The 21,354-nt window shown below is 38.5% G+C and overlaps 2 protein-coding genes and 2 pseudogenes across 47 annotated transcripts; 2 read left to right on the plus strand and 2 right to left on the minus strand.

Annotated features, from left to right (window-relative positions):
* The first annotated feature begins 1,483 nt into the window (after nucleotides 1-1,483).
* Nucleotides 1,484-2,189, plus strand: LOC104734249 (cyclin-dependent protein kinase inhibitor SMR3 pseudogene; annotated as a pseudogene). Its single transcript, XR_015578690.1, has one exon. The product of XR_015578690.1 is annotated as a cyclin-dependent protein kinase inhibitor SMR3 pseudogene (transcript).
* A 2,091-nt stretch (nucleotides 2,190-4,280) lies between these two features.
* On the minus strand, nucleotides 4,281-5,783 carry LOC104734250 (heat shock 70 kDa protein 2-like; annotated as a pseudogene). The gene is made up of 5 exons (XR_015578552.1): nucleotides 5,672-5,783; nucleotides 5,187-5,355; nucleotides 5,098-5,107; nucleotides 4,511-5,050; nucleotides 4,281-4,389 (listed from the first exon to the last, which is right to left on the minus strand). The product of XR_015578552.1 is annotated as a heat shock 70 kDa protein 2-like (transcript).
* A 2,053-nt stretch (nucleotides 5,784-7,836) lies between these two features.
* LOC104734251 (protein REVEILLE 4-like) lies at nucleotides 7,837-16,606 on the minus strand. 44 transcript variants are annotated; one of them, XM_087482509.1, is made up of 14 exons: nucleotides 16,532-16,606; nucleotides 11,887-11,983; nucleotides 11,616-11,789; nucleotides 11,136-11,199; nucleotides 10,926-11,022; nucleotides 10,761-10,836; nucleotides 10,014-10,072; nucleotides 9,597-9,920; nucleotides 9,340-9,485; nucleotides 9,063-9,222; nucleotides 8,883-8,962; nucleotides 8,581-8,708; nucleotides 8,242-8,444; nucleotides 7,837-8,154 (listed from the first exon to the last, which is right to left on the minus strand). In XM_087482509.1, the coding sequence occupies exons 1-6, from the start codon at nucleotides 16,551-16,553 to the stop codon at nucleotides 10,826-10,828; spliced, it is 465 nt and encodes a 154-aa protein (XP_087338635.1). In that variant the 5' UTR covers nucleotides 16,554-16,606; the 3' UTR covers nucleotides 7,837-8,154; nucleotides 8,242-8,444; nucleotides 8,581-8,708; nucleotides 8,883-8,962; nucleotides 9,063-9,222; nucleotides 9,340-9,485; nucleotides 9,597-9,920; nucleotides 10,014-10,072; nucleotides 10,761-10,825. The 44 variants fall into 44 exon arrangements, with proteins under 44 accessions (XP_087338635.1, XP_087338623.1, XP_087338617.1 ...); XM_087482497.1 differs by having other exon boundaries at nucleotides 9,160-9,281; nucleotides 9,360-9,485; nucleotides 10,934-11,034; XM_087482491.1 differs by having other exon boundaries at nucleotides 8,920-8,962; nucleotides 9,345-9,485; nucleotides 10,934-11,034.
* A 968-nt stretch (nucleotides 16,607-17,574) lies between these two features.
* LOC104734253 (uncharacterized) lies at nucleotides 17,575-21,190 on the plus strand. Its single transcript, XM_010453780.3, has 7 exons — nucleotides 17,575-19,381; nucleotides 19,474-19,564; nucleotides 19,652-19,809; nucleotides 19,889-19,940; nucleotides 20,042-20,121; nucleotides 20,210-20,303; nucleotides 20,393-21,190. The coding sequence occupies exons 1-7, from the start codon at nucleotides 17,771-17,773 to the stop codon at nucleotides 21,031-21,033; spliced, it is 2,727 nt and encodes a 908-aa protein (XP_010452082.2). The 5' UTR covers nucleotides 17,575-17,770; the 3' UTR covers nucleotides 21,034-21,190.
* The last annotated feature ends 164 nt before the right edge of the window (nucleotides 21,191-21,354 follow it).

The following is a 21,354-nucleotide window of genomic DNA, read 5'->3' on the forward strand; positions in this document are numbered from 1 at the left end:
GGTGGTTCTGGTGGTCGTCGTTTAGAGAGGTACGACAAGTTTACCAAATCTGAAGTGGTTCACATTTTACTACCGAGGAATCCAAAGTTATAATTTTTCCACGAGTATACATCACTTATATATTCATTTATAGAAAATGCAATATTTTCAAATGTTTATGATAATTAAGAAGAGTAATGATGGATACAACAAATATATAGTATTAAAATGAAAGAAAAAAAAAAACACATTTTGGAACAGAGTGGATTGTTATTGGTTTCGAACATGAAAGGTTGCGTCTGAAATCTGGAGATCTCACGATGTTAAGGATATATGATTAGTAAAGTACTCATTATCATACCCCCGAATAATTGCTGCGTTTAATAATAATCTTATGTTTTGTCCTCTATCATAAATCCGTAAACCAAAAAAAAATGTTAAATTAAAATAATTGGTCGACACATGTTTATGCAAAAAAAAAACGGAAATTTAGGAAAACAAAAGAGATTATATATTCGTGACTGATAAGGAAAGGAACAGTGACAAGTATCAACAAAAATAATTAGTGCGATTGAAGTCAATTATTAGTTGGTGATTCAATACTTGCGTGCACGATAAAGGAAGCATCTGAGAAAATTATGTTTTGACGATACTGGAATTTTTTTTCCTTTCCTTTTATCATAGACGACATCGTATATAGTATGAAAAAACATGAGAATGAGAAGAGAAACTCAAACATAGAAGTTTCAAAAATATATATCGCCAGGTCCCTATGCAAAGCAAATGCACGTGCGTCTGATTTGCATCAAAGTTTGTGGACAAATTATTTATTTCCTTTTCGTTTTTTTATTTATCGATATGTTCATTTTCCGTTTATTAAAAAAAAAAAAATCGTGCTTTACAGATATAGGCTAGGAATGTAAAATGCTCAAGCCGTAAGCGGAATGTTTTTCTGATCATCAAGATCCCTAGTTATTCTTCTTAAAGTCATTAAGACTAATCAAATCATCGAAACAACTAATAAATTAAAGAATTTCATAGACATGAGAGTAAAAGTATTTTTAGTTTAAATTAATTTTGTCAACCAAACAAGATTGCTTTCTTGTATTAATAAATAAATAAACATAAAACTGCTTTTTTGTAAATAGTTTTACACTACAGCTTTTGCTTTTTTTTTGTAAATAGTTTTACACTACAGCTTTTTAAAAACTTCAATATATAAAAATTAAGAGCTCTAGATATCATCTTATTTCTGTATCTTCCTGATTTTATTATCTTTTGATTATTTTTCTTGCATGCATGCATATATATTACAGTATAAATTGTGTTTGTAAATTGTGGTTTGTAAATACTTGTGTTGATTTTCATTAGACAGTTATTTTTCTAGCTTACTCAAAAAAATCAAAGACATATGCATGTATATATATAAATATATGTATATAATGAGTATATATTAAAAACAAAATCAAATAAATTAACGTATTTTATGTAATCCCGCCACTTGGGAGACAGATCACTAGTTAGTTGAAATGGAGGCTTTCAAGCTTCCGATCCAACGCACGCAATCTCTCTTTCTTCTCTCTTCCCTCTTCTCTCTCTCTCTCTTTCTCTCTTTCTCTCTTTCTCTCTTTCTTTCTCTTTCTAAAAACTCGTCTAATGGCAGAGATCTGCTGCGTCAAGGAGACCCAAGAAGAAGACGTCGAGAAGACCCGACCCGTGTTAGATCTCCCTGATCATGAAGATCCAACGGTCAGCGACGAAGACGGGTGCAAGACTCCAACATCGTCCGATCACAAGATTCCGGAGGTGACGTATACGTTATGCCCACCGGCTCCGAGAAAACCTAAACCGAACCGGTCTTCTGCTACGAAACGAAAATTAACGCCGGTTAATGTTGTTAACCGTATACCGATTGATCTGAGCCGTGAGATCGAGATGTTCTTCGAGGATTTGGACCGTAGGATCAAGAAGTCACGGAAACAATAAAGAACAAGAGACACCAAAATTGTTGCCTTATTGGTAGTGATCGTTGCTCATTCCTAATTCTTGATCTAACTGTGTGGTGGTAATTGATCCTTTGAATTTTTCTTCTTCTTTTTTTTTTGTTAATTATTTTATGTATAATTAATTAGCTAATAACAATAAGAAACTTATGTATCATTTAATTTGGATTTGTACAACTGTAACAAAGTCAAAGCTCACATTTATAATTTCTTCGTTTCAATTTCAACATTAACTTACGTTTTCAATGCATGTATAGTATTAATTAATCTTTTTGATTTTGATATGTCTGATTTTTGAAGAGCAATGAACATATTTTTATTAATAATCGTTTTGTTTGTAAAGCGTAGGAATAAGGACAAATGAGCACATATCTAAATTTTATTTTTGTTTTTTTACTACCAATCTAGCAAATTTGCATGTCTCTACAGTTTTGATATAAAATTATTCTATTTAATATAAAATAAACCCAAAATATGAATGTATAAAACACTAGTGTTAAAATACTATTCTTTTTACATAAATTAGCTCTAATGTTTAAACTATAAACACTACTCCGTAGTCCGTACGTACAATATGAATGTATATATCTTCGGGTTGTTCTAATTAACTGTAGTATTAATTATCTAAAAACATGTTCACATAATTATCACATGCGACAAGGGGCTCGTCCAAAATAACTTAAGAGTATAAATTTAGTTTGAAACTGAATCATATTTTGTCAGTTTCCATTTTTTTTTAAAAAATATTTTATTTTCAAAATATAATTTTAGCGCTTTTTTGTTACCATCAAGAAAGTCTTAATTAATATACATTACACAAATCTAAGTCGTACTCGTACATAAGTAATTAATTATACACTCCATTTATTTACCTTTTTTACAACGTGTATTTACCTGATTAGTCTCTAAAGGCTCATTTTTCCCATGTCGCACAAATGTATACCACTATCATACTTTGATCAGTGAAGAAAAATAAATTTAACAAACCTAATTTAGATTTATCAGAAAAAAAACCTCATGCTAGTAATAATAAATATACTCACTGAAAGCAAACATCCTTTGTAATGGATCATGCTTCCTGCTTTGGGTACACCTTGTTATGATCGATGAATGGATTAATATTAAATACTTCTATTTATGTGTGTGCCATTGTATATGCCGGGTACAAATTCCATATATTTGTAGAATTTATTAGATACATATATTCTTCTACTTTCATGTGTGATATATAGAGTACTGATAGTCTGATAGTATTAAACTGTTTTAATGGAGCTGACCGCAATAATTATATACTAGTAATATTAATTAAATGTATAAATAAATAAATAATGATATCTTATTGGCAAAACAAAACAAAAAAATAGAAAAAATGTAATTAATTTTTGTTAGCTCTTATAAATCCAGGCAAAGTGGTCAAAGTTTCCAATACATCGTATCTAATAAAACACAAAGAGTAAAATCACTCTAATCCGGATCCGTGATTAGAAGAATTTTTGCGGGCGGCTATCCGGATCCGTATACAGTAACAAAACAATGTTAATAATATTTTGAATTAAGCCCACGTTTAAAGTCCACAACAGTTGAGGAGGTTTGTTTAGCCCACGTGAAAAGCCCACAAGCCCACATACTTTTTGAGCTTCCATCTAGGGTTTTGTTACTTTCTCTCTCTCTCCTCTATTCAGAAGAACGCAGATCATCATCTCTTCGCCCTACAATCACAATCTGCAAAGGAAGTTGCCTTCTCTCTGTATCTCTTCCTCTCCAATTTCAATCTGAAATTTTGATAACTCGTTTTTTTTTTTTTTTTTTTTTTTTTTATCGATGAGATCAATTTCTTCTTTTTTTTTTTTACAAGTTTTTCATCTCCAGATTGTATTAAAAAAACCTCTGTAAAATCGTGTGAATTCATATGTTTTTTAAAACAGTTTGCGGGCCGGATCCGGATATCCAAATTTTATCGGGTAAATTTCCGGATCCGGATAGGCCGATTTACTCGGATATCCGACCCGTAAACAGGCCTAATTTGAAGGACCACATAAAATTGTTTCAAAAGAATGCCATCAGAGCCGGCTCTATCACTCACTTACTTGCAATCCATTAAGCACAATCTGAATATCTTCCTACAAATTTATACAATCTCTATAGTTTGTTTGGTATTGTGTTTAGCGATGAAATAATGGTTAATCTAAGGCCACTAGAATTAAGGCCATTAGAACATGTAGAGAGCAAATAAATAAAGGCATATTCAAGTAGAGCAAGGAAACACCAAGAGCAACAGCATCGAAAAAGCCTTGAAGATAAGAAGATAAGATGAGCTTCTTTTCACTTTCGCCTCCAGTAACAAAGAAGTGAAGGCCCTGGGCAAACATATAGACAATGATGTTATTGTCCAACTGTGTGATCTCAGCTGCATACAGAAGTTATAACCAAACATCACTAAGCGTTTCAAAGAGAAAGGGTCACCAGACAACAACAATCAGAGAGCTACTTGGCTCAAATAGAAAAAGATAAATCATAACAAAACTTACATTAAAAAAAAGACTTAAGAGACAACTTAGTCGACTTGGGGCCAGCACCACCTGAGGCAGGAGGAACTTCATCGTAGTCCATTCCCGCAGCTCCTCCTTGATACATCTTAGCGATGATCGGATTACAAACACCCTCCAGCTCCTTCATCTTGTCTTCGAACTCGTCAGCCTCGAGCCACTGAATCGCTTGCTCAATCGAGTCCTCGATCTTCTTCTTGTCTGCTGCGGGAGGCTTCTCACCGATCTTCTTCTTGTCTGCTGCATGGTTTTCTTCATGTTGTAAGCGTGGTTCTCAAGAGCATTCTTGGGTTCAACCTTCTTCTCGTGCTCCTCGTCCTCAGACTTGTACTTCTCTGCTTCTTGAACCATCTTCTCGATCTCATCCTTGGAGAGACGACCCTTGTCATTCGTGATGGTGATCTTGTTCTTCTGTCCGGTGGTCTTGTCCTCAGCAGATACGTTGAGGATACCATTAGCATCGATGTCAAAGCAGACAGTGATCTGAGGGACACCACGAGGAGCCGGTGGGATTCCGGACAGCTAGAATTTACCGAGAAGGTTGTTGTCCTTGGTTCTGGCTCTCTCACCTTCGAACACCTGGATCAACACGCCGGGCTTATTGTCTGAGTAAGTTGAGAACACCTGCTCCTTCTTGGTCGGGATGGTTGTGTTTCACTGAATCAAAGTGGTCATGACACCACCAGCAGTTTCAAGACCGAGGGAGAGAGGAGTGACATCAAGCAAGAGAAGGTCTTGAACCTTTTCGTTTCCTTCACCGCTTAGAATAGCTTCCTGGACGGCTGCACTGTATGCAACAGCCTCATCTTGAATCTTCCACATTGTTCCTGGTAAAGAAAAAGGGATGCATCAAAATTAAAAGAACATGTAGAGAGCAAATAAATAAAGGCATATTCAAGTAGAGCAAACACCTCAGAAGAAGTGCAACAGCATCGAAAAAGCCTTGAAGAACAGAAGATAAGATGAGCTCGTTTTCAGTTTCGCCTCCAGTAACAAAGAAGTGAAGTGAAGTTATTGTCCAACAGTGTGATCTCAGCTGCACACAGAAGTTAAAACCAAACATCTATAAGCGATTTGAAAGAGACAGTAGGTAAATAAAAAGTGAGGAAACCCCATGAAAATAAATTGTGTAGATGATCTTACCTTCTGTGCGAGCATTGGTCTTAGAGGTCTTTGAGAATACAAATTTCTCAAAACTTAACTTGGCAGCATTAGTTGACCAGTCATCCGAGTAATACTTACATGAGACATTCATTGTTGTAAGACTTCAGGTGTACCTGAAATAGTGACAGAATATAGCTGTTATCACCGTTACAAACACAAAAGCAAGTATTTGAGCAATTTTAGATTTTTGACAAGATATTAAGTTCATACATGTACAAGTGAAGTCAGTCCCATCGAAGTTGCTATCAACAGATTTGGACTCTCAGACTCATAAGCTCCTGAAATCACAGAACAAGAAGAAATCACACATGTTTCTTGAGATTCAGTGTTGAACAGGCAAGACAGAAAATGGTTTCATCCTAAGTAAGTAAGAAAGAAATTTTATCGGAAAAATCACATAAGCAAAGCATTAAACTTAAGACCCAACGCTTTAAGAGACTAACGACAGCCTTAATAATCAATAATCAGGCGAGTACGAGTATATAAAGAGAGGGAGAGAGAGAAAAAAAAATTAGTTTGCTAGTCATTAAGAAAAACAACACACACACAGAGAGAGAGAGAGAGAGAGAGAGAGAGAGAGCAGAGACGTAACAACAGAAGAAGAAGCAAGCTCAGAAATCGAATCAGAATCATGGATTCACACATCCGAAACGAGCAGAGGAAGCTGGAACTGAAGGTTTCTTCTTCATCTTCTTCTTCTTCGTCTTCCTCAGGAAGACTCGGTTACTCTGACGAAAACACAGTCCGATTCGGAGTTCGATGAAGTTCTCGCTAACCTGGCAAACCTTCATGAACTGCTCGATTTCATACTCCACAAATTAGAGGAGAGCTTCCCTAACTTCTCATGGACATGGAAGAAGATAATTTCGTATTCCTCTTGGAACAAACGGTTGTGATTAGGTATAAAATTAGAATCTGTGTTTGATTAAGGAATTAGAATCTGTGTTTGATTAAGGAATTTGAATCTGTGTTTGATTAAGGAATTTGAATCTGTGTTCCGGTTTGTGATTAAGGAATTTGAAATTTGAATTTGAATGAGAAAACAATGCTTACATTGTAATTTTTGTGTAGCCGACGACGAGTGAGACGGCTGAGACTGGTCTTCTTCCGGGCGGCAAGGTCAATAATCCTGCTCCTCCGACCACGGCGGTACCTCCTTTGCCTTCTTCTTCTTAGTTAACCGGAGACTTCTTCTTAGATTTGTTTAACCGGTGCTGGACCAGGCTTTGCAGATTACCACCAAGATCTTTGCTGGCCCCACGGAGTCTTCCCCACCGGAGCAGAAGAAGTCGTCTCCGGCTACGATCTTGTCTTCTCCCCCAGAGCCAGTGGTAGTTCTGGTCTTATCGATTTGGTCGATTGGTCGGTTAGGTTTTTCATTTACTGATGCTGCGATGTTTTAGGCTGTTCCTGAGACTGTGCTTGCTCTTCTTCGGGGCGGCGAGGTCAACGATAACAACACGGCTGAACAAGCACCACCACCACCGGACACTGTGGACAAGAAGTCTCCCGCTAAGATTGTCGCTGGCCCCAGATCTGATCCCCCAGAGGGATCGGTCGATCGTCCACTCCTCCACTCCTTCCTCCGTAAAAAAACTCCCATCGTCTGCAACCCAGGCTCGACGGTACTGATCTGGTTTCTTGATTTTTTTTACTAACGGTCTTTTTTTTTCTTTTTCTAGGTTAAATCTCCTGTGTCGAAGAAGAGGAAGACTTGAAGGAGCAGGTGGCGTTGTTTTTCACGATTGAATCATTTTAGGAGTTTCTTTCTTTTCTTTTTTTTGTAAATATATCAATTACCCTATTATCGAGCATTTAGATGCTAATGATGAACTTTAAGCACATAGCTGGATTCATCATTATCACCTGGTTGGTGGTCTGCATCTTAGTGTTTTTTTTTTTTTTTTTACTTTTTCAACTTAACTAGTCAAATGATCCACCCAGTAACAAAATTCATAGAATCCTTGTTTATTACCATCTTTTTTTCCCCTCCTTCATTATCCCAAAAAATTCAACAACAACAACTGACAAGAACGGTTAAAAAGCCCAATATTCCTAATATTGAAAGATATATATATTACATCAATCATCCGAACATAACCCAATGATACACAAACATCAAAGCCAGACTCCTAAACCAACAGTAAAAAAATAAAATTACCATTGAAAGATTATTACACAACATGAAAAGAACAAGTTCTATAAAACATTCAGAACAAGAGATCTTACCTCGGTTCCAAATAAACAATATGACGTGGTATTCAAGTTTCTCTCTCTTCTCTTTCTAGCCTTTTTTATACTGATTGTATCTAAGAAGTAAGAAGACTACTACGACTTAAATCTTAGAGAGTAAGAGGGAGCAGACTGAAAAGAGGTTGGAAGAACCTCATAATGCAACACATTAAAAATCATATCAAAGCTTTACCCCCATCTTCATGATGTGCATATATCACATACCGAAGCTGCATCAAAACAAAAACACACAACACCTTTAATTCGGATTCCTCCGCGCTCTGCTATTTACTTGGTCCGGTTGAGTTAGAAGCAACCTGAGGAGGTAGAGAGCCACCATCAGTACCATTTAATCCGTCGGCAGATTCTTCTGACACAGAAGGTATTATTCTTGCACGTTTTCCATTCACAAAGCATCTCCATTTAGATCAATACTGTATTCTGATCCAGATATTTTCCTACCAAAGTTACTTTCCGCAACATCAGAACTAGCACACAGAGGATTCTCTTCCACTGATACCTGTAATTTAATAGTTCTTGAAATTTTAATGTCTGCATCCGATATACATAAGCCAAAATAAACGGAGAGACACATGCACACACAATGATAAATATACAGATGAAACTATGAATGGAAAGAAGAACAAGCTACGTACCTTGGTATCCTCTGCGCTGTCTTTGTCCTGAATGCTTCCGTTAGTCTTGTAAAAAAAAGATCTTTAGCTTTCCCTGCCCGACCTCCACCTTCTATCTCCTTAAGAGCACCGATCAACCGATCCTTCCACTAGAGAAAAATGACAACAGAGATCTATATAGTTGCAAAGTTTACTATGACAATCAACTCCGTATAAATACACCACACAATTTATAAGAATGGTTATACCACTATTAGTTGACTAATAATGATAGGATAGCAAGTAAGAAAGATCAGCATTAACACACATAATTCACTACATACGCATAATTCATAATTGACAGAAAGATCAGCATAATACACATGAGTTCAGTAATGTAGTCAGCCATCTTATCTCCAATTCCCTGAGAAACACAGAGCTATGTGTAAGTGAAACCAATATTGACAGTGGAAGCAGACATTTTTTGAATTTATTTGGCTGTTTGCACGGTTCGCAAAAGTTACCTTTAACTCCATTAGCTCGTCTCCGTGTGTTCAAAAAAGATTAAATGAATGAAGAAGTTAGCGTGATCCTAAGAAGGGTTATGCAAGCAGATGAAACTGGAGGCTATTATTAACTGTTGGCTGTGTTTAAGAAGTGAATGTACTCATTTATGAGAGACGTCTGTGAACAGAAAACAAATTGCAGAAATATCAGATTTCAAGTTCTGGTCAACCTAAGACCTGCAAAGCAACCATTAGAACAGTGCCCACCATAAAATGAAAACTCAGAAATAGTCACCCAACTTTTCAGATAAGCACCATGTATTGAGGGAGCTGGTTTCGCCAGTCTTAAATCTTGGGAATCTAATAGTGTTCTGCTTGATCTTCGTATACCAGATGCTGAAGGACTACTCTCACATGGTATGCCATTTGATCCAACAACAACTGAAACAATAACATTGTAAGCCACATTTAGCATAGGAAACTTCATAAGATAGAGTAAATCGACTACCAAAGCAATTACTATAGAAATTGAGTAGAGATGAGAATGCATGCCTTCTGCTCCACAAAAAGTATCAAGTTCATATTCTGGTGGAGTAACCCCGCTTACGGCTATATTAAGCAATGTGGAGGTATCATCATCCCATGAAGTGTAGCCAGGAAGGTTGTTTATTTGAGTAGGAAAGGACATGGAAACATGAAGCGACATTTGAGCTGCAGAATTGAGTTGCGGTCAGATTGATTACATGTTGGCCATTTCTTTTATGCCTTTTGAGGCTATGGGTGAGCAGCTTTGCGCTTAGGCCTAGGGGGTGGCACATGTGTTAAAGTCCCATTTTTCTGGACCTTTAAAAAGTATTTTTGGGCATGGCTCCTGATCTGCAGCAAATAAAGCAGGTACATGAAGATTGAGAGGGGAAATGTGCCAAGTTTGTATATTAAACAAAAAATCCAGAGAAGCTGATCTCAAACCTGAATAGTTGTCTTTGAACCAACAAAGTCTTCTATTTTTTTTCCAGTCCCGATCAAACCTAGGGACACAAGAAGATTGACAACAACAAAGTAAAATTCTTTTTTTCAGAGAAAAAGAGAGAAAAGTCTTTCACACACAAAAGAGAATGTAAACATTACCAAAATCAAGCACTTGCTACACAGAATAAAAAAGTTTAGGACTGGTTGGAAATTGGTTTCATGCATTGCTCTAAAAGCTGAATTGTAGTAAGTTTTTTTCAGTTCTCATGTTGAAACCAAATGCCAAGTCCTTTATTGAACTATTTTCGGCAACCTTAGATAAGATTAACTACACTTGGGTTTTCTGAGAAAAGAAAACATTCATCAAAGACTAATTGAAACTCCGGCCTATCTGATATACAATCCAACCTAACCAATTAAAGAAGACATTGCTGCTTATTTAATAAAATCCAATTACATAGGCAAAAACTCAAGAAGACCAAACTTTGATCTGACAAATTGTTTGCATAAGACCTTAATGTTTATCATTTGTCATTATAAGCAAAAGAACCAACGGAAAGCTAACTCAAAAGAAAGGAGAAACTATATAATAAGCTGAAAAGTAAAGAGGACGTTCGTATCTGCCTGAGGTTGAATACGGAGATGGTATTTTCCACGAAATCTAAAGAATATATTCCAAATTTATTAAGCTTATCTGCAACACAGCTAAGCAAAACAAGGCTTAATTAATAGTAACAAGTAACAAACCTTTTAATTCCGATTCCTCAAGACTCGTTATCTCCTTTGTTCATTCATACATGTGTTTGAATCAGCTATTGAAAACCTGAAATCACAGAACAAGAAGAAATCATAATAAGCAAAAAGAACCAACGAAAAGCTAACTAAAAAAGAAGAGACAACTAACGTCCTTACAAGCCAACCTCTCAAAGCTTGCTTCTGATACCAATAGTTTCTCGTCGCCAGATGTGTCTATCTCATCTTCTTTGGTTGGAGAAGCTAACTGCAGATTCTGTAAAGGTTCCTGGATGTTCAAAGAACTTAATCACTTATATAAATATTATATGATACATGGAGCAACGAGCTATATCAATTTTTAAACACAATGAATGCAGAAGAGCATACCCATAGATGTGAAGCGGCAAGAGTTTCCCCACCAAAAAAGTTCCTTGCGGTCACAAATGGATCCCTGTGCATGCATAAAGTATGAGGGAAGTGTGGTTTTAAGATGTAGAACACCAGACCACTGAAAGGGATACCTATGTCCTGAAACCAATATGAGGAAGCAATATACAGAAAACCTCAAACGTAGGAAAGAGCTATCTTCGGCTGGTAAAGCCATTTTCAGAGCTCAACATTAATTACACTGGTTTTGATAAAAAAAAAAAAGAAGTGTACAAAATCAATCAGAAGCTAAGCAACCCAACATACCGTAATCAAGATATTAATCACTAAAAATCTCTCATTTCACCCAACCCTATCCTCTACATACAGATCAAAACAACACTTCACTGGTCACAAATTCTCCAATTTCCACACTATTTAAAAACAGACCATAGAAAGTGACTAACAGAGAAATCCAAAAAATTGTAGCTTAAAACAGACCTGCATAGATAAAAAGGTCTTGGTGGCTCCCATAAGCAAGCACTGTAGCGTTGAAACCGTGAAAGACCACCCCAGGAATCAAAACCCAAAGGGCTTACTTCTCTATCGAAGATCTGCTTCACGTTATCATCATCTCTCCCGTAAAACGCATCCAGCTGATAGCTTTCGTTTCGGCTGCTCCAAATCCATATTCAAATTTCAAAGTAATAATAATAATAATAACTTAAAATTGACAAAATGGAAAAAGAAAAAAAAAAAAAAAGACGATTACCAGCTCTCGTCATTGCCGGCGCAAATCTCCCGGGGACGAACTCGAAGGACGACCCTGACCTTTGAAATCGAAGACGAATCCAACTCTGTGGTTCTCGCTGTTGGGTTTGAAGTGGTCAAAGCAAGAATAATTCAAACCGAGTTTGTAGGAGCAGAGTCGTGAGTCGTGGAATAGAACGAGTCATGGGTTGTGTTCAGTTGTGTTTTGCTATTTCTTTGGAGTTAGTTGTTTTGTGTTTCCAGTAGTTGAAGTCTCCGTATATAAGGAGCAAGTTGTATTCTCTTTCAAGTATCAATCAGAAAAGCTTTGATCAATCTTTTACAATCGTCTTTTAAGATTTGGTATCAGAGCGCTCATCACTAACGAGACCTGAGTTGTTGAGAGCAGAGAGAGAGAACGAAATTCCGATGGGAGATAGCAGTAACAGTGCGAAAGGGTTCGTGGTTCCAGCTATTCCAAAGTTCGATGGTCACTATGATCATTGGGCACGTTTGATGGAGAATTTCATTCGTTCGAAGGAGTATTGGGATCTCATAGAGAATGGGATCAGTGAGGTTGACGGGGTCGTCCCTACTGAGGCGCAACATAAGGTGATTGAGGAACAGAAGCTGAAGGATCTGAAACTCAAGAATTTTCTCTATCAATCCATCGATAGAGACATTCTTGACACAATCCTCAACACGGATACAAGCAAACAAATCTGGGAGAGCATGAAACAGAAGTTTGAAGGATCAACAAAGGTGAAGCGGGCACAACTCCAAGCCTTGCGTAAGGAGTACGAGATCCTACAGATGCGAGATGGAGAGAACGTGAATAGCTATTTTGCAAGGACCCTTGCAATAGCAAAGAAGATGAGAGCGTATGGAGATGCGCTAAGTGAGAACAGTATCTCGGAGAAAATCTTGCGATCTCTGACAATGAAGTTTAACTATGTGGTGTGTTCAATTGAGGAATCAAGTAATCTCGATAAGCTGACCTTGGATGAGCTTCAAAGCAGTCTTCTAGTTCATGAACAACGAATGGGAGGAGGAGTGGCAGAAGAAGAACATGTCTTGAAAATCTCATCTGAAGGTAGAGGAAGAGGAAGAGGAGGCTTTAGAGGCAGAAGTCGTGGGAGATTCAACAACAGAGCCACCATAGAATGCTTTAAGTGTCACAAGCTGGGACACTACCAATCTGAGTGCCCTGCTTGGAACGTACTGCAAACTATGTTGAGTTACATGAGAAAGAAGAATTATTGCTGATGTCGTTTGTAGAAGAGGAGGGATCGCAGAGAGATCGTGTGTGGTTTCTGGATTCGGGCTGCTCAAATCACATGACGGGAGATAGAAGCTGGTTCACTAATCTGGATGAAAAGGCGATGCACACGGTAAGATTGGGAAATAATTCGAAGATGAGGGTTCAAGGCCAAGGGAGCGTAAGATTAACATTCAAGGGAGAAGCCACATCATATCAGATGTGTACTATGTACCAGAGTTAACAACAAATCTCTTGAGCCTTGGACAGTTGCAAGAAAGGAAGATGGCAATACTCATAAAAGATGGGAGCTGCAAAGTGTTTCATGATGATTGGGGTCTGATCATGAGCACATCTATGACAACTAATAGAATGTTCGCCATCCTAGCCGAGTCTTCGGAAATGTCGTGCTTGCAAGTGTCAAACAATGATCCAAATCTATGGCACAAAAGATTTGGACATCTGAATCAACAAAGCTTGCAGAGTCTATCAACAAAGCAGATGGTGGTAGGGCTTTCCCCAATTGAGAAAGTAAATGAGGTGTGTGAGGTATGTGCTAAGGGAAAACAACACAGAGAAGTCTTCCCTAAGCAAGCTAATTGGCGCGCAACAGAGAAGCTGCAGCTTGTACACACTGACTTGTGTGGGCCCATTCAGCCTAATACAATTGGAGAAAAGAGGTACATTCTCTGTTTTATCGACGATTTTAGCAGAAAAAGCTGGATCTACTTGTTGTCTATGAAGAGTGAAGCGTTCACATTTTTCAAAACCTTTAAGCTAATGGTTGAGAATGAAGCAAGAGTGAAAATAGGGTGTCTAAGAAGTGATCGTGGAGGAGAATTCACTTCTAAGGAGTTTAATGATTTCTGTGCATCCAATGGTATCAAGCGACAAATCACAGCAGCGTTTACACCTCAGCAAAACGGCGTTGCAGAACGTAAAAATCGAACTATCATGAACATGGTGAGATGTTTACTCATTGAAAAGGGTCTACCGAAGAAATTCTGGGGAGAAGCTGCGAGCTGGGCAACTCACATTCTGAACCGGTCCCCCACTACTGCATTAAAGGAGACGACACCTCAAGAGTGTTGGACTGGTATCAAACCGAATGTGGAGCATTTCAGAGTGTTTGGGTGTGTTGGATATGCTCATGTCCCAAACCAAAAACGAGTGAAGCTTGATGACAGAGGCCAGAGGTGCATATTTCTCGGTGTAAGTGATGGCTCCAAAGCTTACAAGATGTTTGATCCCACTGAAAACAAGGTCATTGTGAGCAGGGATGTCATATTTGATGAAAATCAAAATTGGAGGTGGGAACGAAGCAGTGCTGAAGAAACAAATGATGTGTTGGTGTTTGAAGAAGAAGAAGAGGTTGCAGAAAGTCAGAGTTCGCACACAAACAACACTCGGGAAGAAGCTGAGAATCTTGAGGCAGAGCCGCATATCACAACAACATCAACTACACCTGCTGCAACAGTTCAAGTGCAACCAAGAACCAGAGCTCCACCAAGATATTTACAGGATTATGTAAGGGGAGAGGGCTCCACTGATGAGGAAGAAGAAGAATTACATTGGGCTTTAAACGTCTCTCTTGATGATCCGGTGAACTATTGGGAAGTAGCTGAGGAATCGAAGTGGAAAGAAGCAATGGACGCCGAGATCCAATCAATTGAAAGAAATGGTACGTGGGAGTTGGTTGAATTGCCTGAAGGGATGAAAAAGATTGGAGTTAAATGGGTATTCAAGACCAAGCTGAATGAGAAGGGAGAAGTCGACAAGTTTAAAGCGAGACTTGTTGCTAAGGGATATTCACAAAAGCATGGGGTTGATTACGATGAAGTTTTCGCACCAGTAGCACGGTGGGACACTATCAGGATATTACTTGCTGAAGCGGCTAAAAGAAGGTGGAGTGTGTATCAACTTGACGTCAAGAGCGCGTTCCTTCATGGAGTGTTAAAGGAGACTGTGTTTGTGGAGCAACCGGAAGGTTACGTGAAAGGTGATGAGGAGAACAAAGTGTACAAATTAAAGAAGGCACTTTATGGTCTCAAGCAGGCTCCGAGGGCTTGGTACAGCAAGATCGAAGAGTACTTTCAAAGGGAGGGCTTCATCAAGTGTGAAATTGAACACACTCTATTCATAAAAAATGAACATGGAGGAAGAGTGCTCATTGTAAGTCTATATGTTGATGATCTTATCTTCACAGGAAATGATGCAGAGTTGTGTGAGGAGTTCAAGGCTTCAATGAAAAAGGAGTTTGAGATGACGGATTTGGGAAAAATGCGTTATTTCTTAGGCGTGGAGGTAGAACAGAGTGAGAATGGGATCTTTATCTGTCAAAAGAAATATGCAGCTGAGGTGTTGGCACGGTACGGGATGGACGAGTGTAATCCGGTGAATAATCCGATTGTTCCCGGAACAAAGCTGTCAAAGGAGATGGAGGGAGAAGATGCAGATCCATCCTTATACAAACAGTTGATTGGTAGTCTTATGTATCTCACTGCTACAAGACCCGATATCATGTTTGTGGTGTGTTTTCTGAGTCGTTTTATGATGCAACCCAAGGCTGGTCACCTCTTGGCTGTCAAGAGAGTGTTAAGGTACATTAAAGGAACTTTAGCAATGGGGCTGTTGTATTCAGGTGACGGGGAAGGCTCCTTAAAAGCATACACAGACAGCGACTTTGCTGGTGACATAGACAGTGGAAGAAGCACTTCTGGGTACGTTTTCATGATGAGTAATGCAGTTGTAGCATGGAGTTCGAAGAAGCAGCCAGTTGTGGCTCTTTCCACAACAAAGGCGGAGTACATTGCTGCATCGGTTTGTGCTACTCAATGTCTTTGGATGAAGAGGGTACTGGGAAGTTTCAATGAAGCCAAGGAGGAGTGTGTTAACGTTCTTTGTGACAACAGTTCTACGATCAAGCTTTCAAAGAATCCTGTCCTACATGGCAGAACTAAACACATTCAGGTCAGGTTTCATTTTCTCCGTGATTTAGTGAAGGAAGAAGAGGTTAGTTTGATTCATTGTGGAACTAAGGACCAAGTAGCAGATATCATGACAAAGCCTTTGAAGCTTGATACGTTCTTCAAGCTGAGAGAGCTGCTTGGAGTGCAGGAGAATCCGAAGATCAAAGAGCAAACTGTAATGCGTTAGCCGCATTCAGTTTGGGGAAGGTATGTTGGGTTTGAAGTGGTCAAAGCAAGAATAATTCAAACCGAGTTTGTAGGAGCAGAGTCGTGAGTCGTGGACTAGAACGAGTCATGGGTTGTGTTTTGCTATTTCTTTGGAGTTAGTTGTTTTGTGTTTCCAGTAGTTGAAGTCTCCGTATATAAGGAGCAAGTTGTATTCTCTTTCAAGTATCAATCAGAAAAGCTTTGATCAATCTTTTACAATCGTCTTTTAAGACTCGCAGGGGTTTGCGGATCCATTCATTCTCTTCCAATTTCAAAATTTTGAGTTTAGTTAGTGATGATCCGTTGGTATTTTTTTAATTGGGTTTATCTATCATATTCAATAGTTTCAAAAAGGCCTTTTTTTTACTTTCTCGGATTTCGGCCCTATTTTGGGCCCATTTATGCCCTGAGTGATTAAGATCGGACGGCTCTCGCTAAAAAGCCTACAATATTACCGTTTCTATATTATCCAACGGTTCACACTGGCCAATCTTTTGCATCATCCAGAACTGCCGTTTGAGGTACAGATTACCGCTAACGTCCGTTTAATCCCATGTGGATTTTTCTTGACTTTCTCAGTTCCATTATCTTTCTTACCACTAATCATTTTTTTTCAATGATATGATCTTACAAATTCAAGTGTATTGTATCTATCCCTTCCTATGCAAATATTAATTAAAAACAGATATGTCAAAGAAAGTATTGATTTATATATTTGTGTTTAGCTTTCATCTCTCCTTTTAATTTTCTTTCAGTTTATTTTATTTGTCAACAAAATTTACTTCTTTAGTTTGGGATCAAAATCATTTTCGTCCGACGGTTAGGACTACGTACCGAGTCAAAAATGGCAAAGACCGGAATAAAGTGTAAGACTTCCCTGATATATTTTTCTTTTTTTTTTAGGTTACTAAAACCGCCTTAGTATAAGCATAAGTTGGTTCATGAACCGGGGTAAACCAAAAAGATAATTTAGAGAAGAAATTGAAGAGGTGGCGGAAGAAGGTATAATGTGTCAGACAAGATAGGTTAACACTAAACTTTTGAAATTGAAAGTGTTTTTTTTTTGTAGTAGTTTTTGAGGAGTTTTTTTTTAGATAGATTAACACTAACTGGTGAATTTTTTTCTTTCTCTAATTTAACGTTATAATGATGATACATAATATTGTTTTGTTAATTTTCTATTGGTAAATAACATGTAACTGTAATTTTATTTATTAAGTTCAGATTTCACTTTTAGGGGAATATGAGATTTTAGTCCTATCAAGGATTTACTTTTGATTTGTACGTTGTATTCAGTATTCACAAATTTAGAATGGCAGGGATCCCTTGTTTCTCTCCTTTCCACTATTCTCCCTCCAAAACCAAATTCACACAAACAACGATGAAGAATTAAAAAAAAAAGTTTGAAATTAAAAAAAAAAAAACCCCCCAAAGAACAAAAATCTGGAAGTTTTTGAAACATATGAACAGTAATGGCGTATCGAGGCGGCGAAAACGGGAAATTGGAACGGAGGAAGACGATGACGATGAATTGGGCGGGGTTAGGCGAGGTCGAAGACGACGATGATCACTTTTTCGATAGCTCTAATCGTATCTCTTCCGTCGTGCCTTTGGATTTAGCATCATCTTCAGATGAGGAAGAAGGTGACTTCGACGATTGCCGGATCTCGTTTTCCTCTAACGTACCTTCCTCCTCTCGCGCTGCTCCTGCGCCGGATATGTCGCCGGACTATGATATCTGGATGTCGGCGCCAGGATCTATCACGGAGCGTCGCCGTCGGCTTCGTAATGGAATGGGACTTGAATCTAAGAAGAATATGCTCGGAACTATCTCCATCCAGCGCGTGAGTGAACCTACGGCGGCGGCAACGGCGGGTGGATCCTCCTCAGGTTCTCGCGTTGCGGAATCGAAGGTGGAGGAGTTAGATCAGAATTCTTCTCCGGTGGATCAACGAGTTCATCGATCTCCATCGATGTCGGTTATGCTTGTGCGGTCGAGATCTGATTCCGATATCGAAGCGTCTTCTGCTGAGAAAACGAGGAAAGAGGATATGTTAGGGAAAACGCCGAAATCGCGATTAACTAGAACCACGTCTGCGATTGGAGCTCCGTGTGCGAGGATTTGTCCCTACTTCACCCAAACGCAAGCCTCGCCGTCGAACGCACCAAACGGTCATCAGTCTCGAGGGCAACGTAATGGCGTGCTGCTCTCCTCGGTAGTCTCCAATACTCAATTCAGTGCTTTTTTCTTGATTAAGAATCTTGATACTGGGAAAGAGTTCATAGTGAAGGAGTATGGTGAGAATGGAATGTGGAATCGTCTTAGCGATTTGCAAACCGGTAAGCAATTGACAATGGAAGAATTTGAGAAAACCGTTGGATATTCATCTGTTGTTAAGGATCTTATGAGGCGTGAGAATGCGAATTCCACACTTGATTTTAGGAAATTTAATTCGTATGTGTCAAAGAGTTTGAGAGTAAGCAAGAAGAGAGGAGCTGCTTTGTTAAAGAATATAAAGGGCGTTGCTCATTCTATGAGCTCCTCTAAGGTTTCAGAGAAAGAGAAAGATTCAAATGGTGGTAGTAGTGGTACATACAGTCCAAAAGTAGCGGAGAAGAACAGTGAACAAACGAGCCAATGGGTGAAAGTGAGGCATTCAGGGAAGTCTCATAAAGATTTGAGTGCTCTGCATATGTGTCAAGAGATTCAAGCTCATCAAGGAGGTATTTGGACTATGAAATTTAGTCCTGATGCTCATTTATTAGCAAGTGCAGGGGAGGATTGTGCAATCCATGTGTGGGAGGTCCAAGAATGTGAAATCATGTCAATGAATGAAGGCAGCTTGACACCGATTCATCCTTCAATGTCTGGTTCTACAGATAAATCTTCTACGGAAGGTGACGCTGCTGAAATGCTACCGGATAAGAAGAAAAAAGGGAAAGGTTCAATGAGTAGAAAAGGAAATCAGATACCAGATTATGTCCATGCACCTGAAACTGTGTTTTCATTATCAGATAAACCAGTTTGCTCTTTCACTGGTCACTTGGATGATGTTCTGGACTTATCCTGGTCTCGGTCACAGGTTAATTTATTATCTCCTTTTCTTGCCAACATTGATGAATGCAACCGTTGATGTCTATTGACAAAGTTAACAATTCCTTACTCGATATGCAGCTATTGCTTTCATCTTCCATGGACAAAACTGTGCGGTTGTGGGATATTGAAACTCAAAGTTGTCTAAAGCTCTTTGCCCACAATGACTACGGTAAGACAGGAATATGTACATAAATACTCATCTTCCCTAAATGTCATACGGTTCTTGGAGATTCATGTCTTCTTCTATTGTTTTTAGTTACTTGTGTACAATTCAATCCATTGGATGAAGATTACTTCATCAGTGGCTCCCTTGATGCCAAGATCCGTATATGGAACATATCAAACCGTCAAGTAGTTGAATGGAATGATCTAAAGGAAATGGTTACCGCAGTTTGTTATACTCCTGATGGTCAGGTACATAATTTTCTTGAATTGTCACGGGAATATACTTGCATAAACGAGCTCGTATTGATATCTCTATGCTCTTTGGTAGGCTGCATTTGTTGGTTCAATCAATGGGAATTGTCGGCTTTACAGTGCAGAGGGTATATATGCTAAAGACTTATTCTGTTTTGTAAACGATCGTATATTAACTTTAAATTCTTCAGAAAGTTTGTAAAATTTACTTTCTCTAATGATTGATCAGATTGCAAGTTGGATCAAACAAACCATATTGATCTGCAAAACAAAAAGAAAGCTCAAGCTAAAAAGATCACAGCTTTCCAGGTTCCACTCTTATGTTAAAACGTTTAAATTGTTGTTTTCTTTTGCTTGTAGATGCTTTTTCAACATACCGTTGGGTTGCATATAACAGTTTTCGCCGGTTAATCCATCGGAAATGCTTGTAACTTCTGCTGATTCACGCATTCGGATTCTTGACGGTACTGAACTTGTTCAAAAATTCAGAGGTATGAATGTCACTCAATCAACTCCATTCGTTTCTTCGTTCAATTTCACAAAGTAATAATTTTTAATCTCGTATTTACCCATAATCCAGGCTTCAAAAACGTTAACAGCCAAATGACAGCATCTTACACCGTAGATGCAAAGCACATTGTCTGCGCAAGCGAAGACTCACAGGTTTACGTGTGGAAACACGAGGAGCCACGACTAGGAATCACCGGTAGAAAAACCGTCAACATGTGTACATCTTACGAAACCTTCCCTTGCAAAGATGTTTCTGTGGCAGTCCCGTGGAATGGCGTTGTAAAAGGTGAACCACCGTCCGCACAAACCCAATCGAAAAGAAACCCGAAAAAAACTTCAACTACCCAGGAAAACGCGACCACAAATAAAAAAACAGGCCTCCCACCGTTACCTAAGAAGAACAATGAGGGCACCACAGATGGAGCAACAGAACAACATCAAGAAGACGATCCCATGACACAGATCCCACAAAACGAATCAGAGAACAACACAGGAGAGTCATTAAAGCATGGGGATTCACCTTCTTTATCAATCTCCTCTCGGATTTCATCTTGGTCTTGGTTTGATAGTAGTGGTAGTCATGGAGCACATGCGGTTCAGCCAACAGCTTGGGGAATGGTGATCGTTACAGCCACAATCAAAGGCCAAATCCGGGCTTACCAAAATTTTGGATTACCTCGCAGAGTCGGTCGTCAAGGCTCTCTTTTTTGACACAACCGTTCTCAATTCTTGTACATATATATGTATATTTTATACGGTGTATTATGTATAGCTCTCACGTATTCATGCATAGTCTACTGAGTTTAATTTGTATACTGTATACACAGTCAAAGAAGAAGAAGGAAAATTGATACATATAGATTTTAAATTCTGATGTAAGAGTCTCTCTACCTTACAAAACGAACACAGATCCAATACCGTAGGAACATACATACAGACAAGAGATTACAAGAGCAGAGTCTGCAGAGACCGCACTTGTATGTATAGCTTGAAAATGTATTAAACGAGGATTAAAAAAACTGAGTTGTAAAA

The sequence above is a fragment of the Camelina sativa genome, chromosome 13, assembly GCF_030686135.1.
Source record: "Camelina sativa cultivar CO46 ecotype springtype chromosome 13, ASM3068613v1".
Taxonomy (NCBI): domain Eukaryota; kingdom Viridiplantae; phylum Streptophyta; class Magnoliopsida; order Brassicales; family Brassicaceae; genus Camelina; species Camelina sativa.